The sequence below is a fragment of the Penicillium hordei genome (genome assembly GCF_028827395.1).
Source record: "Penicillium hordei strain IBT 12815 chromosome Unknown utg000006l_segment0_segment0, whole genome shotgun sequence".
Taxonomy (NCBI): Eukaryota; Fungi; Ascomycota; class Eurotiomycetes; order Eurotiales; family Aspergillaceae; genus Penicillium; species Penicillium hordei.
The window spans coordinates 3,259,616-3,278,513 of NW_026623147.1; the positions used below are offsets into that span (position 1 = coordinate 3,259,616).

Sequence of the window (18,898 nt, forward strand, 5' to 3'; positions counted from 1 at the left end):
ATTTCTTGCACAAATATAGTCTTAGTATACACGAAGCAGACGATTAATGACTGTATTTTACGCAGGTACTAATCTATATCTTCAGTTTTATTATATTATCATAGTAAGAAGTAGGAATTAAGATTTTATACTGATTTTAGCATAATAATACTAGATTTCATACAAAATTTCATATGAAATAACCCCAAATAGATCCAATTTGACCATGAATTCGCACCTAGAAGGAATTACTAAGTATTAGTATAAAGAGATATATATTATCTATGTTGTATAGAGGATAAATACCACTTTCTATGGTCAATTGTAGTAATAATTATAGTACCTCTACTTACTATGTAAACCCCTAATAAAAATAAGTACCTCTCATAAAAAAGTAAAGCTTTAGAAAATCAATTTTAATTCTTATTTTTCGGCCTCCTAGTAGTTATGTAGTTATTACTTTCCTAGTATCTATTACTTAATATCTTATAAATAAAATAAAATCAATTAGTGGTAATTTCAATACCCCCCAAACAATAGGAAACAAATGCATTCATCATATAGCTGCGATAAATTGGCATATTTGTATTGTTTGGTTAATAATGAGGGCCCATAGCCCGGCCGATGGGCTCGAAGGGTGGGCCCAAAGCCCAACCATTAGTGGGTTGGGTTGGGTTGGGCTATGGGCTTTACGGGCTATGTAGAGGTCTAACCACGCTCATCAAACATCACAATTGCTGCTGCACGCTTAATGACTAGGCCTGCCATCCACCCGACCGTATATAGATCGGGGTTGTCTAAGGCTTTGAGAGTTGCCATTTTGGGAATTCCTTAGTGGAAAATGATTGAAATGTTAGAAAATTTGTCTTTATTATATTTCGTACACGGGTTGAAGCGGGGTATCTTGCCCCCTAGCGGCTGAACTCGCCAGGTCACGATGCTTTGCCTGGGCAAACGGCATATTCCGCCCTGGAGATGCATGGCTAGATCAAATTCCTTAAATACCAGGTCATCTGTTCTATCAAGTGGCGCACGCCCATGTTCAATCCTAAGCATCCTCGGTGGCTGTCTGGAAATTCTTAGCAGGAATCCTTTATGAAGAATCAAAAGAATTAGAGTTGACTAAAAGGAACGCTCTCGGGGACATATATATTACTTTGTAGGGACTTGAACTGGCTGAAGTACATAAGCATCACAGGGGATTCTAAGCCCAAGATCCTGCATTTGGAAATCCAGAGGATCAGCGATCTCTATCCAGGCGCTGTGATCTATCCACTGGGTGTAGTCTGGTCGGAAGGACCCGTAGCAAAGGCTTGCCAGTTGATATCTAGTCCAATATCCGGGTCAACGTCCGTCGCTGGCGATGTTGTAGAAAGAAACACTGCTAGCGGTTGTCATTGTCCTGGCTAGTGATTCAAAAACTTGATCAAGGACGTTGCGAAGAGTATTTGCCACTCGACGGCAGGGAGCATGATTTCCTTCAGTTTTGGGGATACTGTTCAAACAACTGGTAAAAACACAGAGCTGCTGAATGATCTCCGATCGGGGATGGATCTCAGTTATATCGAACATGAGGGCAAGACACTGGGGTCGAAGAAATAATTCCATGGCGAGAATGGCTGCAGCAGGAGCACCATAAGACATGACCGCCCAAGGAAAAAGAGGAACATCTCTCCGAAGCGGTCCCGATTGGTGTAGATCATGATCATCACATTGATAATCACCTTGGCGGAGGACAACAATATTTTGTTCTGGCTCAAGGGTACACTCCGTCATAGTCGGTACAACAGGAAAATACTTTTTTGATATTCCAGATGCAGGAATATTGTATTGAGAAAGTCGAATGGTGCTAGGTGAACATGGTGGCTTGGATTGCACCGCAGCCGTGAAGGTAATCCGTTATAAGTTGCTTGTAAGCGTTGTACAATATCTCTAACTCTATATTTAGCATTCCACCCGCTGTTCGAGGATACTCACGACTTACAGTTGCTTGTTATCCAATACCTCTACCGTAGACCGAATTGTGAGTTCCGGTATCTCTTCTCGGTAGCGACCAAGCATGATAGTGCCCGTAGATAGCTGACTGAGTAAGACCTTTCCCCAATATTCCAACCATCAGGATCCAGTAGATTGAGAGCAAGGGCTAGATCATTTCTCGGCAATGTGAGTTGCTCGTCACTCAAATCCAGTGGCAGTGGGCATTGATTGAATTGCCAAGCCAGTTGCGGGGGTCGCCCACTAGGAGTAGCAATGGATTTGTCCATAGCAAAGGCTTGGTGGAAGGCTTTTTGCTCCAACTGCGTTTGGATGAAGCACCCATGAGTGGAGCTGAGACTGTGAGAGAGGCACAGATTGTTCGCAAGGCGCACGAGATGGCTAACGTTTGTATAATTATGGTTTGCTGTGAATTTCTTCATTAGTGATTGTTGACATACACGCAAATATGATCTCTGACGAGAATGAAAGGTTCAGTTCCGGACTCCACATACAGTCGTCACCATCATAGGAATTCTGAAGTAGAGTCATGCTTTTCTAGTGACTATATAAATAATATAGAAATTTTGAGTAATTTTTGAGTATTTCGATTATATCGTTTACTCTAAATTTGATAAATTTTAATAAATATTGATTTAATTCTAGTATATATATATTAACAAGACTGTATATCATCCTCTATATACTTCCTTCTCCTCTCTAATATACGTAGCTAAGTATAGACCTTGCCAACTCCCATCAATTAGTCCCATGGGAGTGCCAAGAGATGAGAGTGACATGCTAGTCCGGGCCTGTAAACAGTGCAAACATATAGAAAAACGTGACTTATACACATTATGTAGAAATTTCTTCTGTAGTTAATTAAATGTTTTACCTGATTACTTTATGTACCCGAAATAGGAAATCCTTGGCAAATATATGCTAGCGTGGGACCATCTGGGAGTGCCATGAGTCCCATTGGGGTCCCATTGGGGTAATGGGACCAGATCTAGATAGAGACGGGCGGTTGACTAAGCTACTACGATACTCGCTAACTATCTCGTAATAGTCGCAATGAAGCCTAGCGAAAGCGTATTAGGCGCTCGCGGTAATCTTGAGAAGAGGTGAAGTTTTTGCTAGAGTTAAGAGACGAGCAACGACTATGGTCGGAGGTGACAAGCTAATTTTTGGACCGATATCCGGGAAGAAGCCCTGCTGCGATCTAAGTATACTGGAGTACATACGGACGTCGGGAAAGCAAGGCTAAGAGTACATCAACTACCGTCTAAAACAAGCCATGTTTCAACCGTCTCCAGGAAATACTGCTAAATTCTACGTTCTCGAGAAATACCTCCAATGTGGGATATATCCATGTAGAAGCCATGGATCAGTAAAATCTACCCTTCAGCATAATACCTTGTCGACAAGTCGTCGTCCATGTCGAAAGTCTGGCGACCGCATACAAGACACGATTCGGGAACTTCTTCCTATGACCAACTGGAGGGATTACAAGGGCAGAAGTGGAGCTCCTTTTCTTTGCATACTGTAAATCAGACGAAGTCCCATTTGGTTGCTTTTTGTGGTATTAATCTATTTGATATAATTTCGAGATTCATTTAGCTTACATTCCATCTGTGAAATTGTTGTACAGGGCATAATGAATTTCCGGTTATGTTTAATTATGCTCCCGAGAGGTTTGCAGGGTTTGCTTACTCCCAGTACCCGAGGCAGCAACTTGCTGGATGCCTCAGGCCATAATTTCTTGGCACTCGGCCAAGTCATTGGTAGCGAGTGCCTGTTCCTACTAAAGCACTTTAAGGGGTTTTCTCTGGGCCAAGCCCTTGCTTGGCGCTGAGGTAATGCATTCTGTATTTAGCTAGTAATTATTACTACCCAATGAAAACCATGCGACCCTAACAGAATCTCATCTGCCTTTTCTATAGCACGTGACTCTTAGCACTTCTAGCGCGTCCCCTGGACACTTGGCCTTGGCCCTGTGGCGACTAGCCAATGGATTTCTGAAAACCGGGAAAACCTTCTCCTGGGAATCTCAACCATTGAAAAAAAAGGGACCATGCCCCTATGATTATCTACTAGTCCTGGTGCGCTGCCGAAACTCAGTACGCCATGCAACTCAGATCACGTTCTTGGATGCTAGTCCTCATCTTTACTCTCAATATCCTAGCCTGTGAAGCTGGATGGGTTAGCAAGTTTCAATGCGGTTCGTCTGAGTTACGTGACCCACGGGATACCCCATTCCGCATCGACAGCCTCCGTGGTAAATTTGAGAGCCCGACAATATTCTCATTGTCGATACTGGCGATCCACAACACAACATATTTCACATGTAGCAATCTCGACCTACCGTTGCTTGAGACTTCCTTTCGCTTCCATGTGCTCGGTATCCCAGTTGGGCAAATGGAAAGCTTTCACAGCGAGTGCCCTCTGCCGATCACTGAGACCCTGACACCGTAAGTGTTGTCGATTCATCTGACAAAAATAATTCACCTCTTATGTCCCCTCAGCTGAAGTGTCCCTTTAGTCAGGAAGGCACACTTTTCTCAAATTACGAGATCTTGTACTCTTTTGGAAATGCCCGTCGGCTCCAAACTGCCGTTGCAGAGATTAGGTTCAAGACACAAGATGGTGCCCAGCTCGATTGTGTGGCAGCTAAGATCACCCCGCAGATCGGCACAGCAGCCTCTGTGATATTCACGTATCTCCCTGCTGTTGTGATGGCCCTGGTTGGCGTCGCTTCATGGAAGACACACGCAAATGACGCACTGAGATGGATTTCGTTTATTGAAAGCAGGGCCGCCTGGTCTATTCTGGGCCCAATGTGGGAAGTCATTTCCGATCTAGCTGTCTATTTACAGTATCTGCAGTTCATCTTTCTGGCTGGCTCGCTTACTTTGAAGTACCCTGGATTCTATCAACCGATAGTTAGCCAAGTGGCTTGGTCTTCGCTTCTATATTGGATGGGCCCTATCAACCATGGTTTTACTTACCCTGGAGTGGAAGATGGCATGTATGTCACTAATGGGACTTACGGGCTTGAGTACATGTCTCAAACGCTTGGCTTTCCTCAGATGCCGGATATCACGATTGATTCATTTATCAACCTCTCAATTCTTCTCTTCGCTGTCGTTATCATTTCTTTGATCCTATGTCTGATAATGTCACGACTTAATGGGGGGTTCCACCTGACTTCAGTCACATGGAACGCAGGTTGCATTATTATCGGCATGGCCCTGTCGTTCTCTAGTCTTCCTCTGCTATCCTACTTGTCCTACGAGTTAATTCTCATTGGATACCTGCCTAATTATCGCATCATTCTAGTCGGATTGTCGATCGCAGTTCTTGTTTATTCGAATTTTCTCATCACTCGCCACGTTCAGCGTCAAAAGGAGCTAAACGATAGCTCGTCTCCGGACTTTTCCCAGGGTGCCAGATCAGCCGGATCTTCAATGAAGCCTCGACAGTATCTGTCGCAGTATCTGCCAGCCGCAATACCACTATTACAAGGAATTGTGATTGGTGGTTTGCAAGACTGGGGCTTGGTGCAAGTCCTCCTGCTGATGGGGACTGAAATCATTCTTCTCCTGCATATGGGCATATCACTCCGTGGCAGGCTCTTTTTGTCTATATCTGCTTGGTGCGCTATTGTCCGCCTTCTGACCATTTGCCTGAGTATCACCTTCGCATGTTCATCGAATGAAACGACTAAACAATGGGTCGGCTATATAATGCTATGTTTACATGGCATTATGATAGTTTCCGGTTTTCTTCTCTTTGCACTTTGGCAGCTGACTCAAGCTCTGCGAGGGAACGTTGGGATTGTTCTAAGGTCTCTATCCAACCCAAGAAATAAGTCAGACACCACGGGGGTAAGTCATTCAATCACATACAACCGTCAGGTGAGGAACCTAACTTGCTGTGACAGTCTTCATCTTCTGGTCCAGAGAACCGAACTATGGGGATTACGTTGAATAGGATGGGAGAAAATCGACAGAAAAAGGACTTCACTACACTATCCGGTTCCGGTAGCTCGGAGTCCTCAAGGAGATGTAGTTTGCCTTTCAATGCCCTTGAATATTCAACGAGGTCTTTCCCTTCAACACCAACTCACGAAAGATATCACATTACGGATTTCTCTACCTTCTATAGGCAACCACGACATCACTACAAAGACCCACCGAATCGATCATCTGCCCTCAATAACTCGCATGAAGAAACCGCTGAAAATCCATACAGTAATTCTCATCCGCCAAATTCATTCCAGGATTCGTTTGACGAGTTTATGGAAGTGCCTATCAGACCCAACGTTGACTACTCCATGAGGGAGTCCGATCTATTCTATGGGAAATCAGGCAACGGCTTTGCCTCGCCAGTACCAATCTCGCAAGTGCTGCCGGAAGAAAGCCAAGAAAGTCGAAGCACCCTGCGCGAGTGGGCAGTCAGGGCTGCAGAGATATTAAAACCACCTAAGAAGAAGAAAGAAAAGGGATTTCAAGTCATGAGACCGCCGCGACAGAATTGAAAGACAAAAGTTTGACCGTGGTGCCACCGAATCCAATCCCAGCCGTAGTCGACAGTCATAATGTAGCTTTTTTCCCTTTCCGCCGTAGATTAGATTTACGATCCCTGCTGGTTTTGCAAGGTTCGCAATAAGAATAGCCAAACGCTCTCTATACCGAACTATGAGTCTTGGCAAGCACAGCGCAGAGATGTGGACCAATAGTGTAAATAACTCATATCAACACTCCAGACCGTGAATAATCTCGGCCTCCTCTATGCAAGCCATCTAGCGAATGAAGAGGTGGTAAAGATAAGATCCTACAAAGTATCCTATCTTAGGGATTCCTTTCTTTCTTTTCCTTTCTCCTCCGTACTTCGTATTCTAGTTAGAATACACCCTTTGTTTACGAACTGGTAACTACGCAAAACTTTAAACCTATAAAAGATAAAGAGTCTTTTGTCCTTTAAAACGGGATCTATCGACTACGATATAGTACTACAAGGTACTATAGGGCTAAGCTAATTTTAGTACTATTAGTTACATAGTACCGTTGTAGTACTAGTTTTAGTACTGTACTAGCCGTCATCAAACGTCGTTAGCAAGCTTATGCCGACAACTTTGACCAAGGATTTGATACTTCCCTAGAATAAATGGTACATCAATACTGTAGGGAGAATGGAGCAAATGGTAGAAGGACATTTTCTGAACTCTAGCCTGACAACCAAAAAGATGTGATGCAGCCGTCATCAATCTAAAGCTTTATGGACATTACGAACATTACGAGCTAACACAGTAATATCCAGGCCTGCCAAGTATATCCGTATATTATACCTATGGCCAATTTGATGGCATGTCCTAGATCGTCCATCCTCCGCCTACTAGCCGAATCATAACACTACCTACCTCAACCCAGCCCTCCCGCTAGCAACCGCACCCACAGGACGGACACTCTCCCCTCCCACACGCATGCGTCGTAGTTCCGCAGTCCTGCCACTTACTACACTTATTCCAAGCGCCCTTGTTCGTGTTTCCGCATGCCTTCCAGCAATACCCACCAGAGCACCCATACGGCGCGTCCTTGTAGCGCGCCCGTTCCTGCAGCGCACCGAGGCCGTCCTAGAGAGCCCCCTCTACGGGGCTGATGTCTGTGTCCACCGTGCTGTTGTAGATCGAAGCATCCACCGCGTCGAGCGGCGCCAGCGATGCGCCCTTAACGTGCCGGTTTCGGCCGAGCGGGTGGTCCAGGCATATACGGACGTCGCTGGGGGCGACGCCCGCGGGGAGGTCGGCGGGTTCGACGGTCATGACATCGAGGTCGCCGCATTCGACGACGGGGTTACCTTCCGCAGCTCACGGGGTGAGGGTCAGCGCGGAGAAGAGGGCGAACATGCTGATAATGGTGATGAAGAGCTTCATCCTAGATGCGGTGGCTAGAGATGCTGAAAGGCAAGTATGCTTATCGAGTTGGGGAGGAGAAGAAGAAGAGGCAGAAGAGAGGATAAGAGGGCCTACCAATTGTAGAGAGATGTGCGTTCCTAGGCAGGTAAGTGAAAGGACTGGATATCAGACTGTGTTGTTGTAAGGATAGACCTAGCTTGATATATCTTGAATGGATGGGAATAGTCTTAGCTTTTATACCTCTTCTTGCAAAGAAACGAGCGTCTAATTCCGAGAGAGGATACTACCATTCACACCCTATGGCCTCCGGCCTCCCGTGAACTGATCACCGTACTCGGTCCTTATCTTGATGAGCAGGATTTTAGGGACTAAGAGCGCTGGCGAGCTCGATAACCGCAGGTATAACGCAACCTCAGTCCCAGTTGACCCCTGGTTATATTAACCCAGCACCAATCCCCCGGTCTACTAGTCGTGCAATCTATGTAGCGTGATGCAGCTAGAGAATGTCCGTATAGGTCTCTTAGTAAAGTAAGAGGATAGCCTGGCGAAGCTGCCTGCTCATTCTGGTCTTTCTACTTGTCTTGAGCTATGTAGAACCAGAATTATTTAGTAACATACTGGCCTTTTAAGGCTTTTTGTACCGACATATACTGTATATAGGGCTTAGGCCAGTAGCCTCTCCTAGAGCCTTTGCGCTCAGGCAGGTTATCTCTCAGTCTAAGGATATGTGATTAGTCTCCCAGAGCTGTTCTCTCCCTACCTTGCTGTATGTTACTATCTCACCTATAGTCAATCGGACAGACCTCGGTGTGTTGAGCCGCTAAAGCGCCATCATGCTCGCCGCCAACCAATCAACACCCCTGTCGTCTGTTGCTTCTCTCGAACCCTTAACGACTTAGCCACTTTGAACTGAGACACGGGAGTAATAGCGTCCTTTTTCTTGCGCTTATTCACAACAGGCAAAGCTTCCCTATGGAAGTCTCGCCTCCGGAATCCATCATTAATTACAAAAGGAGAGCGAAGGAAGCCCCCATACCACTAGAGTGATTAATTACTGTCGCAACTTTAGAGGAGAGAGCAGGCCATGAGCCTCGATATCTCTGCTTGGCCTCTACCTGACACTATCTCCGTGGTGGCACCATGATTTGCTATATTAAAAACTTGGTTCCGCGACCTAGGCATCAAGGATGTCAACAGAGCAACACCCCACAAGGCCCTAAATTTAATTAAGCTCCCTGGACCCCTAACCGATTAAAAATGGTTGTTTCCCTACTTCAAGATCGGACCGGTCCGGAGCATTATGATTGTCTGAGAATGGAGTTCTGGACCGTGCCTTTGTAATCCTGACGTTACATTGATGAGCCCAGTCCTGCCATGCCCTTGCGAGTGGGCATTCTATTCTAATCAGATATGAAAATATCCTGTGTGTCTGCCTTCGTGGGTAAGAGCGGTGACAGGGTGAGTCCTCACTGACTGTGTTCCAAGACTCAATTCGAAGGCCCAGTGGTTGGATTGATCCTTATCTGGAAATTGAGTGCCTTTTTCCATCAAGGTTACCCTATGACCAGGCAGCAAATAAAGGTACTGACCAATCGGGCTGCACGGGGCGACTTTCGACCACGTCGCCTGTTCGCCTGATGCCGGCGGTCTTAGCTGTATAAAGAAGCAGGCTCCCCACCAGGCTAATCGCCGAGATCCAGCACCTAACCTCACCACGCCCCTGCCTAGCACGGGAGACTTATATTCTTGCCCTCTAGTAGCAACCAGGATCAAGCCCGCTGCTTCCCAACGTATTAATATATTCGTTTCCCAGAGGATTAGCCCCTGCCCACCTTCCCCTTTACACTCACCAAATACCCTTCCAGTATTCCTGCGTGAATTTCAAAGGTACGAAATCCTCTTCCTCCCATCTTTCTTTCTTGGTCAGCCCACTGTTACTCTTCTTTTCGTGTACCTTTTTTCTTTTTTTCTTTTTTTCTTTTGTTTTCTCTTGGGCTAACTACACCACTCTATAAGGCCATCGCCTGATCCAACTTCAACATGAAACCCGTCACCTACCTCTCCCTTCTCCTTGGTATCTCTGCAACCACTACCCTCGCCGCTCTCGGCCCAGACGCAACCCCCGAGGAGGTCGCCGCGGCGGAAGCTGAGTGCGGGTCCCTGGGCGTGATGAGAATCGACCCAGCAGAGCTGCCCGAAGGCGTTACGATGGCCGACGTCCGCATGTGCGCCGACCATCCGCTCGGCCCCGGGGCGTATCCGGGTCCGGGCCCTGGTGCTTTCGCCAGGTTCCGTCGGTTCTTGCCGAGTTGGGTACTTTGAGAGGACAGCCCAGGAGTTGGATCGAGGCCCTGTAGGTAGTCCAGCATGCAGACTTCTTCTGCTCACGCACGGGCTAGGTTTTCGGTCTGGTTTCCTGCGCTGTACGGTGGGAGCAGCTGTTTGGGAATGAAATTATTGGGAATGTATGGCGTTGTCTTTCATATTGATCTTCGAATAAGCTTGATTGATATAGTCTAGCTGAAGGATAATATTCAGATATAATAACATATAAAATTCAATGATAATGGCATTTTACAATTCCCATTAAGTAGTAAATTAACTATTTCCATATTGGCCATGTAATCACTCACCCGCGCGCAGCGTATATATAAGGGTTGGTCTGCTGTTCTAGGGCACAGACTTTGAACTGTTTGTCCATAAGGAATTGACAGAACTAGATATTTCCATTTCTTGGTGCGTTATAGCTGCCTCTCCTCGTCTTGCTGCCGGGCCTTGGATCGAAGTCGTACAGGATCACAATCTTCGCTGCTCCCCGCGATGATATTAATATTGATTTACTGGCATATAATAAGTAAACCGCCACCCGAAAGAGCGATTTAAATATACTTCTCACATTTACATATCCTTATCTCTTTCCAGCAGCTCGGAACAAGTCTTTATTATACACTGGGATTGCCAATAATCCGGCCAGGAGAGAGAAATCAATACAGTAATGTAATGCTAACAAAGGCAACAGGTAATATCTTCTATGTATAATAATTAGGGCCATTCCCTCTCGCCTTGCTTTGTTCACAGTGCTTGATCCAGAGGCTAATATTAGCAAAAACCTGCACGATGGCTGATTTTCTCGCCCTATTTGACAAAGACATTTGGATTTTCGCCACAAATTTGCTTCACATCAAGACAGCTGTCTAACGCTATATCACGAGCTTTTCTTGATATTTTCCTGAAAGCTCTCGGTACTTACACGTGATAGATGTCAATCAGTATATTCCTTGACCGCGACTTCAAGTAGCCCGGGAATATCAATAGGATCAAGAGGAGTGGCTGGGGTCATTCTTGGGTCATTCTTGGAGTTGACTCAGCGCCACAGGAGGAAGTTATCAAAAGTTAAGATGACTGTCGTAAGAGAATATAGATATTTATTTGTGGGAGCATTGATGTAGTTGCCGTGTTTAGAGACTTATTTTATCTCAATACTCACTGATCCTCTTCTGTATATAGTTTAGTGGCGATACGATACAGAAAGGCTGAAGGTATGTATTTCCTTATGTTTCTGGTACATTTTGATACTTCTCAGCTTCAGAGGGAACGTGGCATAAAAGGCTGAAGAGATAGAAGCTGAGCTTGTCACGATAAGACACAAAAACAGCAATGGTTGCTGAAGCCATGCCCATGACATGCTAAACCCAGTGTTCTAGTCGAAGCTGCCTGAGTACACACCAACCATCTCGGAGCAGGTTCGTGGTGACATTTTCAATTCTTTGATCTCTCGAGAACACCATCCAGGGAAGTTCCGCGACATGTTCCTGTTGCTGAATGTTATTTGATTCCGTTAGACCAGTCCACACATCGTTTTCCCAGCTACTAACACTAACACCGTTGTAGGGCTGGCTAGGACCGTTGGTGTTAGCGAGGGCTCAGCCGTATAGCTGCATGTCTAGGACAATCTTATAAGAGGCCACTCCGTGCGAGCTATAGTAGTCGATTACTTGGTCCGCGTTGAAGGAAGTGCTGGCTGGGTTGCTGTTAAATAGATGGAGATTGGAGTCGTTCCCGGTAACGCTGTCCTAGATTGCGTCGTAATCGTAGGTCATTAGGTTCTAGAAGTTAAGATACTAATCTATTAGGGCCACATGCTCTATCTAGTAGTTAGTAAGGCCTAGAATTTGGGTTAGCTTTGCTAAGATATTTTAAGGAAACGACACGTCCTAGCAGATAATATAGCGGTAAGCAAGAAATAATAGCTATTTACGTCAGCCGAGTCGTACGAATCTAAGGCCCAGAAAGGCTTAGTATTAGCAGAGTTATCAAGAAAAGAAGTATAATAATATCTTACGAAGCCGGCGTAGGGTATCTACAAATTAGTCCACTTCCTTATAATTGGTTGGGTACTATCTAATGTCAGAATTAAACACTGTGAAAAATATAGCAAACTCACTTCAAAATAAATATCAATACCGTCAAATCCCAAGTTCCTCACCAGCTCGATGGGACTATCAGCAAACTTTTGGCGTCCCCCTTAGTCTAAACGCCTTTCTAAGGCTAGAAGAATAGTACTAGCCTCCAATTGACAGAAGAACCTTAAGGTTACTGTTTTTCTTCTTGGGCAGGAAAAGCTGCTTGATATAGCTGTAAGTATTGTTTCCGATATCAGCCCACGAATCAGTGAAGTAGTACTTGTTAGTGTCCGACTAAGTGTCTGATAGGACAACCTCACTAGAGGTTTAGGCATTGGCAATGCGTAGAGAATATAGGTCAGTCTCTTGGCGGGGATATCCTGAGGCTGGAAGTTCCGAGCATAAATACCCTGATGGTGCTTGCTTAGTTAGTTTGATTTATTGATAGAGTATATAGATGAGATTTTATACCTGGTTCACAAAGTAGGCCACGGAACGATATCCGTTAACATCACGAGGTTTGTCTTGCTTGGTTGCCTTATAATGCCTTTTAACTGAAATCCGTGGTAAATCAATGTATGGCATTGATGACGATATATATGACTCTAACTAAAATTGACAAAATCCGTTAGTTTTCCAATCTATACGGGCAATTTTATATAGAGCACGCTATTATGCGGTCTGTAGATTTTCCGGGGTCTAATATCCTGTATGTCTACCGTATATGACACCTTGGTATCCTATAAATAGGTTACAGGGGATATACAATAGTGGAGAGTGTTAGAAGGGACTACATCAATGTGCATAGTGCAATGTGAGATGTTTAATGGATTGTTGAAGAAGTTAAGCTATGGAGGCTAAGAAATCTGACAAAGAGCTTTTTCATAACTTTGCACATACATTGTAGCAAGTCGCAAGCTGTGCATATGTAAAAACCGTGAGAAGATAGATTATCACGGTGCTTTCAACTGAACCCCTGAGAACAAAGAATATTATATAAGCTAGCATTATCACCACGTGATGCGATAAACATCTGGCGACGTCATCACCGAGCGTTGCGTCGGCCTTTTATGACAGCTCAGCTGTGTTCTAATTATCAACAAAGTCCCATTTGATTTATTTCCTGTGTACCTATTTCTAAAATGTCCGCACTACCATGCATCCACTCTGCGCGTGGCTCCCCACTCCTCCGTCTCGGAGGTCTACAATCGCACCACATCAACCGACCCTCCATACGGCGACTGCATCCCATCTCTCGCTCCGTGCACAGCCTGTCCAGCTCTAGCAAGGTACAAACGAGTCCAATCTCATACCAATTGCCATTGTCTCCCCGATCGCCGCTCGCCAGACCTATGGCGAGGACCTACGCCGACCGAAAAGGCTCTACCGGCAAAGCCGAAGCCGATCTCCTGGTGGAGGAATTACAAGAGCTGTACGAAGTCGCCAAAGATGAGTTCGAAATTGCCACTGAGAGCACAGACTCAGCTACCATATATGCTGCTTCGGACCGCGAGTCTGCACGCGATGCTCTCAACCAGCTGTCCACTGTGTATGATCTCTACACTGCTCGTCCCGGGGAAGTTGAGAATGAGACGGATGGGTCGTCGTCTGAGATAGAAGAGTCTGGGGAGAGTGCCATTGTCGAGACTCAATATAATCCCGCGGAAGTCCCGCAGGGTGTTAAGGATGAGGTGCGTCGACGGGTCGGACATCGGATTCGGGAGTTGAGGAATGCTGTTGAGGCGCTCGAGGAGAGGGCTATGGAAGATTGAGCTTGTTTTGTCGTATGACCGTTCAAACTCGTGTCTATTACTACTGAGATGCAACCATGATAACGTATTTCACAAGCGAGCCGGCCACCCCAAAACAGCATAGTAAATGCGATATATTGCAACTTGATATCTTAACAATGGTGGCCTATATAGAGATTTCCTTATAGCCTAATAATTTTTAGGTAGTTTCTAGCCTCTCTAGGGAATTTAGGAAATATATATGACTTTGTGATTATAATATATATATTTCTACTTTCTAGCAACGTAATTTTTCGGTAATTTTTGAAATAATAATAATATAGCCTCCTAATTCCTTTAAGATTGATATATAGTGCTAATATATCTTATCAATAACTATCGACAAATAAGGAAATAAAATAAAAAGTTGGTTGTTAAGATATAAATGTAGAATATATCGCATTTACTATGGTGTTTTGGGGTGGCCGGCTCGCTTGTGTGGCCGGTTCGCTTGTGAAATACGTTATGGGATCCATATCATGATGGGGGATTGTATATTTTAAGGTCTGACTGATACCGTTGTATGTTGTGGTCCACTCCAGCAAAAAGAAATAAAGAGATTATGCATCTTGAGTGTGCAAGCTTCAAATTTTCCTACGCGTGAATATCATACCAGACAAGCGAGTTCGTGAAAGCAAACCATAACATAATAAAACCACATAGGAAATAGATCGCCCGTGCCAATCAAAGAGTTGATCGGTTCAGGCTCTAAGTGAATATTTCAATTAAATCATTGGTGAAAGATCAAGGCAACATCAAGGCCAAATGGTATCAAGCCTTTTGGTAGTTCTCGAAAATCCGCAAAACGCCAGAACCAAAGGGTTTCTCAATCATCGATAGTACGGCCGGCGGGAAATAGCGCCTTGATCCGTTGGGTCGTAAAGGCATGACAATCGCATACAATGATGCATTCAGTGGGGTTGTTCATTAGACGAGGGTGAAGGGAGTCATAGTGAAGTTGTCGGGGCTCGGTGATGGGAGTGTCGAGCAGGATTCTTGCTTGTGTGTTGTTCTCTGGTGGCGTTTCAATTGGTCTAGAAGAATTGATGTTAGCATGTAGTCGATTAAGACAAGTATCAAACAACGAAACGTACCAGGACGTGTAAAGCTCTTAGTGCACCCTGGGAAAAGGCATTTGTGTCTTCGCTCTCCGTGGGCTAGATGGGGTTAGTAAAACAAGTTAAACCTCTGAATTGTAAGGTGCATCATACTGAGTCTGTGGCTAGACATATTGGAAGACTAGTTCAATGTTAGAACATGAGTGGGTATGCTACACAGAGATAGAGAAACTCACATCGCCCGTTGTAAAACTGCATCCTGGCCAGGTGCATTTGAAAGGCTTTTCGCCAGTGTGGGTTCGTGAATGTGTTTCTAGAGCAATTAGCGGTGGATTCGAGAGGGAATTCGAGGGCGATATACTCAATTCGCTGCTATCTGTAAATGATTTACCGCAGTGTTTGCATGTGTATGGTTTGTCGCCGCGATGACTGCGCTCGTGCCGGTCTAATGTCGCTTGTCTAGCAAACGCCTTGCCACACACCGAACATGAAAAGTTCTTGTCTGGAAAGGTGTCAGTACGTGTGGCCAACCATCAGTAAATAGTGGTATGATAAATATAACAATATAACATACAGTTACTGTGTGTAAGGAAATGGCCTTGGAGCTTTGACTTCTGGGAGAAGGGCTCGTCCGGACGGTGACATCCTTCCCAACAGCAGTAGTACCCATTGCCCTTGGCACCGTTCACGGTATTCATATGAGTGGCAACGAGGTGCTCTTGAAGAGCACCACAATCGGCAAAAGTAGCACCGCAGGCAGCCTTGATTCCACGGATTTCAGTTGCCCACTTGCAGATATGCAGCTTACTGTCGGCCGGAGAAAAGTCCGGTGTGGTAAGCACGGATGACGTATCACCTTCGAGAGGTGGCGGGGTCTCTCCTGGGCTTGAAATGAGGTGAGAGCTGATGCTTGAGTGAGACTGTCGGGAATAAGGGGAATACGGGTGAGAATGAGCATGGTGGTGAGCCCGGCAGCGATGATGGTTGCGGTGAGGTCCTTTGCGGATAGCTTGCAGGTTGAAGTCATTGGGGTTTTTGAAATGGTTGTGGACATGATGATGTTCAGGATTGAAGCAATTGAATACGTCTGATGTGTCGATTTTGGGTTTGTCGAAGGTATCAAGACCGGTCGGAGGCTCAGGTACGTGTTGATCTTGGCATATAGAGAAGTCGGAACACATACCCAGCATGTGGAAAACCTCCGCTGGGTTGACTTCGGCCTGGGTGGGAACAGGGGGCACCACGAACATCCCTTGCCAGTCTTTCTGGAAGTCATGGCACTCGAAGTGGTTGGATACGTCCTGCTCACAGCGAGTGGCATGGGTTTGGTATGAGGATAGGAAGTTTTCTTGTAGGAATGGATCGACGAGGCCAGGAAGAGGATTCTGCATGGCTTTTGTCGCATGGCCAACCGAATGATTTCCCATTGCCATGGAAGGGAAAGCCCCGGTGTCAATAGACAGCGGGGTGTTGAGTCCGAATAGAGTGTCGAAACCACAGTCTTGACTCACAGTACCGTCACAACAGTCTTCGAAGCACAGAGGGTCAATACTTTCACAGTGGTTGTCCTCGCAGTTATCTTCGCAGTGGTTGGTGTCACAATGAGTATCTTCGCAGTGATTGTTGTCGCAGTTGTCGTCCTCACAGTGAGTAACTGAGCAGACAGTGGAAGTGTCACAGCCGGTAAAGCCGCCACATATGGACCCGCAGTCTAGCGCGCAGTCGTCTACATCACAACAGGCCTCATCAACCTGGCAATGGGGCAGCGATGGCTGGGTTTCATGACTTGAACAGTTCCAATGATGTTGAAGAACACTATCAGAGGGATCTACCGCCGCCTTGCCATCAATGTGGAAGGATTGCCAGTTGCATTCAAGGCAGAAATCGCCTTGTTGGGTTTGGGACCCCATGGTGCACGGTTCACTTCAGAGAATGGTGGGAAGGTGTTAGGGTCGAAATGGAATCGGGATTTCCAGGAACAGTGTCGTCACAGCAGCGTGTACGAGGAACAATATGGGGGAAATGCAGTCGAGGAACCGAGCAGTGTGCGACCGTGAGTGGAACAATCGAATGCCCGTCAGGTACGATATCGGTACGATATCACGCTACCAAATCCACGAGCCCACGAGTCAAAGTGTGACCTAGAGTCACCTAGTGTGTGCGCGGTTCCCGGGAGACAGTTTAGGTTGTAGTACCTAATGATATCCTCTCACAGGGCCGATGGATTCGCAATCGTGTCATGCGCTTGGACTGGACTGATTGAGGACAGGCGCAATCGGAGAATTGACCGGGATCGACGTGCAGGAAATGCAGAAAAAGAGGACCTTGGAGTCGCAGATGCAGGATCAAATCCAAAGGATTGGGAAAAGCTCAGGGGGGATAACCTGATGCCGACTGAGACCCCTCAGTGTAGCCGTGAGGACCTTCGGGACGCAAGACAGGATGAGGACCTTGGGGGTTAGGCGTCATGATTTTCGAGCGAATCGTAGAGCGTGCTTTGGGGATCAATTTCGGGAACGTTTGTGCTATATGTGATATAGAGTCGAATCTGCAGGAAAGAAAGACTTGAGGACAGTCGATCCTGGAAAATGTTCCCCAGCATTCCGATCGAAGAATTTCTGATTTCCCCCAAAGGAGACCCTGACTAAGCTCTATTCTGCCCCTCTGATCCGACTTGTCTTGACAGCCCTAATTCGGTAGTTTGTCGGGCGTTCACACCCGGTGCATAGGAGAAAGTTTAATTATGAAGTCAGTTGATAGACTCTCAAGGAGCTAACGACATATTTACTTCCATTGTATCCTACTACATCCAATTCATAGACCAACTGAAATCAGTTGTCAACTCCGCTCACCGCCTTTGCCCCGGATCGACTATCAGCCTTATCGCAATGCTCCAGCATCCACTTGCGATGACCCGCCAACAACAACAACGCCCACATGGACAACTTGATTTACATCCAGCATATCACTTGCAGAACCTTCCATAGCGCAGCCCACTACATCCAATTGGGTTCCACAAAGATTAACCTCACACTGTAGCTGAGGCTCTAACCAACGACCCTTCCCTGCCTTGCGCCCACCCTACACTAACGACAACAACAAACCCTCCGATCCCTGCGACTCGCTACACAATCATAATGGGCAACATCTGCTCCCGCTCTTCCAATGAGGCTGACCCCTTCAACCAACCGGGCCGTGTAGTCGGCACCAACTCAGGGAGTACTGCCGCACCCCGCACCCCACTTCCGGCCAAGACAAACTGGAAGGCTACACCCGGCCGCACTCTGGGTGGGAGCACTACAGATGGTGGTACTGCCGCAGCGGACGAGGCACGTGCAAATGCTGCAATTGCAGCACAGGTATGGCAACCCATTTTCCGGCAGGATATGCTATGCGGGGCCGGGATTACTAACTTATAGGTCTCACAGAAACGTGCCGACACCGCCTCTGCCAATAAAGGGAAATTGGGATCTAAGCTGGCTGCGCAGAAGGCACAGACTCAAGCGCAAACATTAGATCAAGTCAGTCGCACGGAGAGGGCTGCGCGAGATGTAGATGGGGCCGAGGCTGCAAGGAGATGGGAATAAGCATACCTATGCGACGTTTGGATTTGATTATCACTCCCATTATATCCCAGCGACTTGTTTGATGGCGTTGTATTTGCGCGCTTATTCTGTCCTTTTATAGCGTATATTCCGGGGGGGGGGGGTTTGTTTTTTTGTTCAAGTCCTTTGACTTGTTGTTTGCGGGTGGAATTGTGGGATCAAGCTTCTCTTT

The 18,898-nt window shown here is 46.2% G+C and overlaps 6 protein-coding genes across 6 annotated transcripts; 5 read left to right on the top strand and 1 right to left on the bottom strand.

Moving 5' to 3' along the window:
* Positions 1-4,080: 4,080 nt before the first annotated feature.
* Positions 4,081-6,493, top strand: N7537_011863 (uncharacterized protein; the record flags this gene model as incomplete). Its single annotated transcript, XM_056902917.1, has 3 exons — positions 4,081-4,424; positions 4,496-5,608; positions 6,121-6,493. 3 exons carry the CDS (start codon positions 4,081-4,083, stop codon positions 6,491-6,493), a joined length of 1,830 nt encoding a protein of 609 aa, XP_056748204.1.
* Positions 6,494-7,438: 945 nt separating this feature from the next.
* Positions 7,439-7,906, top strand: N7537_011864 (uncharacterized protein; the record flags this gene model as incomplete). Its single annotated transcript, XM_056902918.1, has 1 exon — positions 7,439-7,906. One exon carries the CDS (start codon positions 7,439-7,441, stop codon positions 7,904-7,906), a length of 468 nt encoding a protein of 155 aa, XP_056748205.1.
* A 2,004-nt stretch (positions 7,907-9,910) lies between these two features.
* N7537_011865 (uncharacterized protein) lies at positions 9,911-10,192 on the top strand (the record flags this gene model as incomplete). The annotated part of the gene is made up of 1 exon (XM_056902919.1): positions 9,911-10,192. One exon carries the CDS (start codon positions 9,911-9,913, stop codon positions 10,190-10,192), a length of 282 nt encoding a protein of 93 aa, XP_056748206.1.
* Positions 10,193-13,415: 3,223 nt separating this feature from the next.
* On the top strand, positions 13,416-14,045 carry N7537_011866 (uncharacterized protein; the record flags this gene model as incomplete). Its single annotated transcript, XM_056902920.1, has 1 exon — positions 13,416-14,045. The coding sequence occupies one exon, from the start codon at positions 13,416-13,418 to the stop codon at positions 14,043-14,045; it is 630 nt and encodes a 209-aa protein (XP_056748207.1).
* A 945-nt stretch (positions 14,046-14,990) lies between these two features.
* N7537_011867 (C2H2-type zinc finger protein) lies at positions 14,991-17,031 on the bottom strand (the record flags this gene model as incomplete). The annotated part of the gene is made up of 6 exons (XM_056902921.1): positions 14,991-15,097; positions 15,158-15,220; positions 15,275-15,302; positions 15,358-15,434; positions 15,483-15,623; positions 15,696-17,031. 6 exons carry the CDS (start codon positions 17,029-17,031, stop codon positions 14,991-14,993), a joined length of 1,752 nt encoding a protein of 583 aa, XP_056748208.1.
* A 1,227-nt stretch (positions 17,032-18,258) lies between these two features.
* On the top strand, positions 18,259-18,708 carry N7537_011868 (uncharacterized protein; the record flags this gene model as incomplete). The annotated part of the gene is made up of 2 exons (XM_056902922.1): positions 18,259-18,480; positions 18,550-18,708. The coding sequence occupies 2 exons, from the start codon at positions 18,259-18,261 to the stop codon at positions 18,706-18,708; spliced, it is 381 nt and encodes a 126-aa protein (XP_056748209.1).
* Between the last annotated feature and the right edge of the window lie 190 nt (positions 18,709-18,898).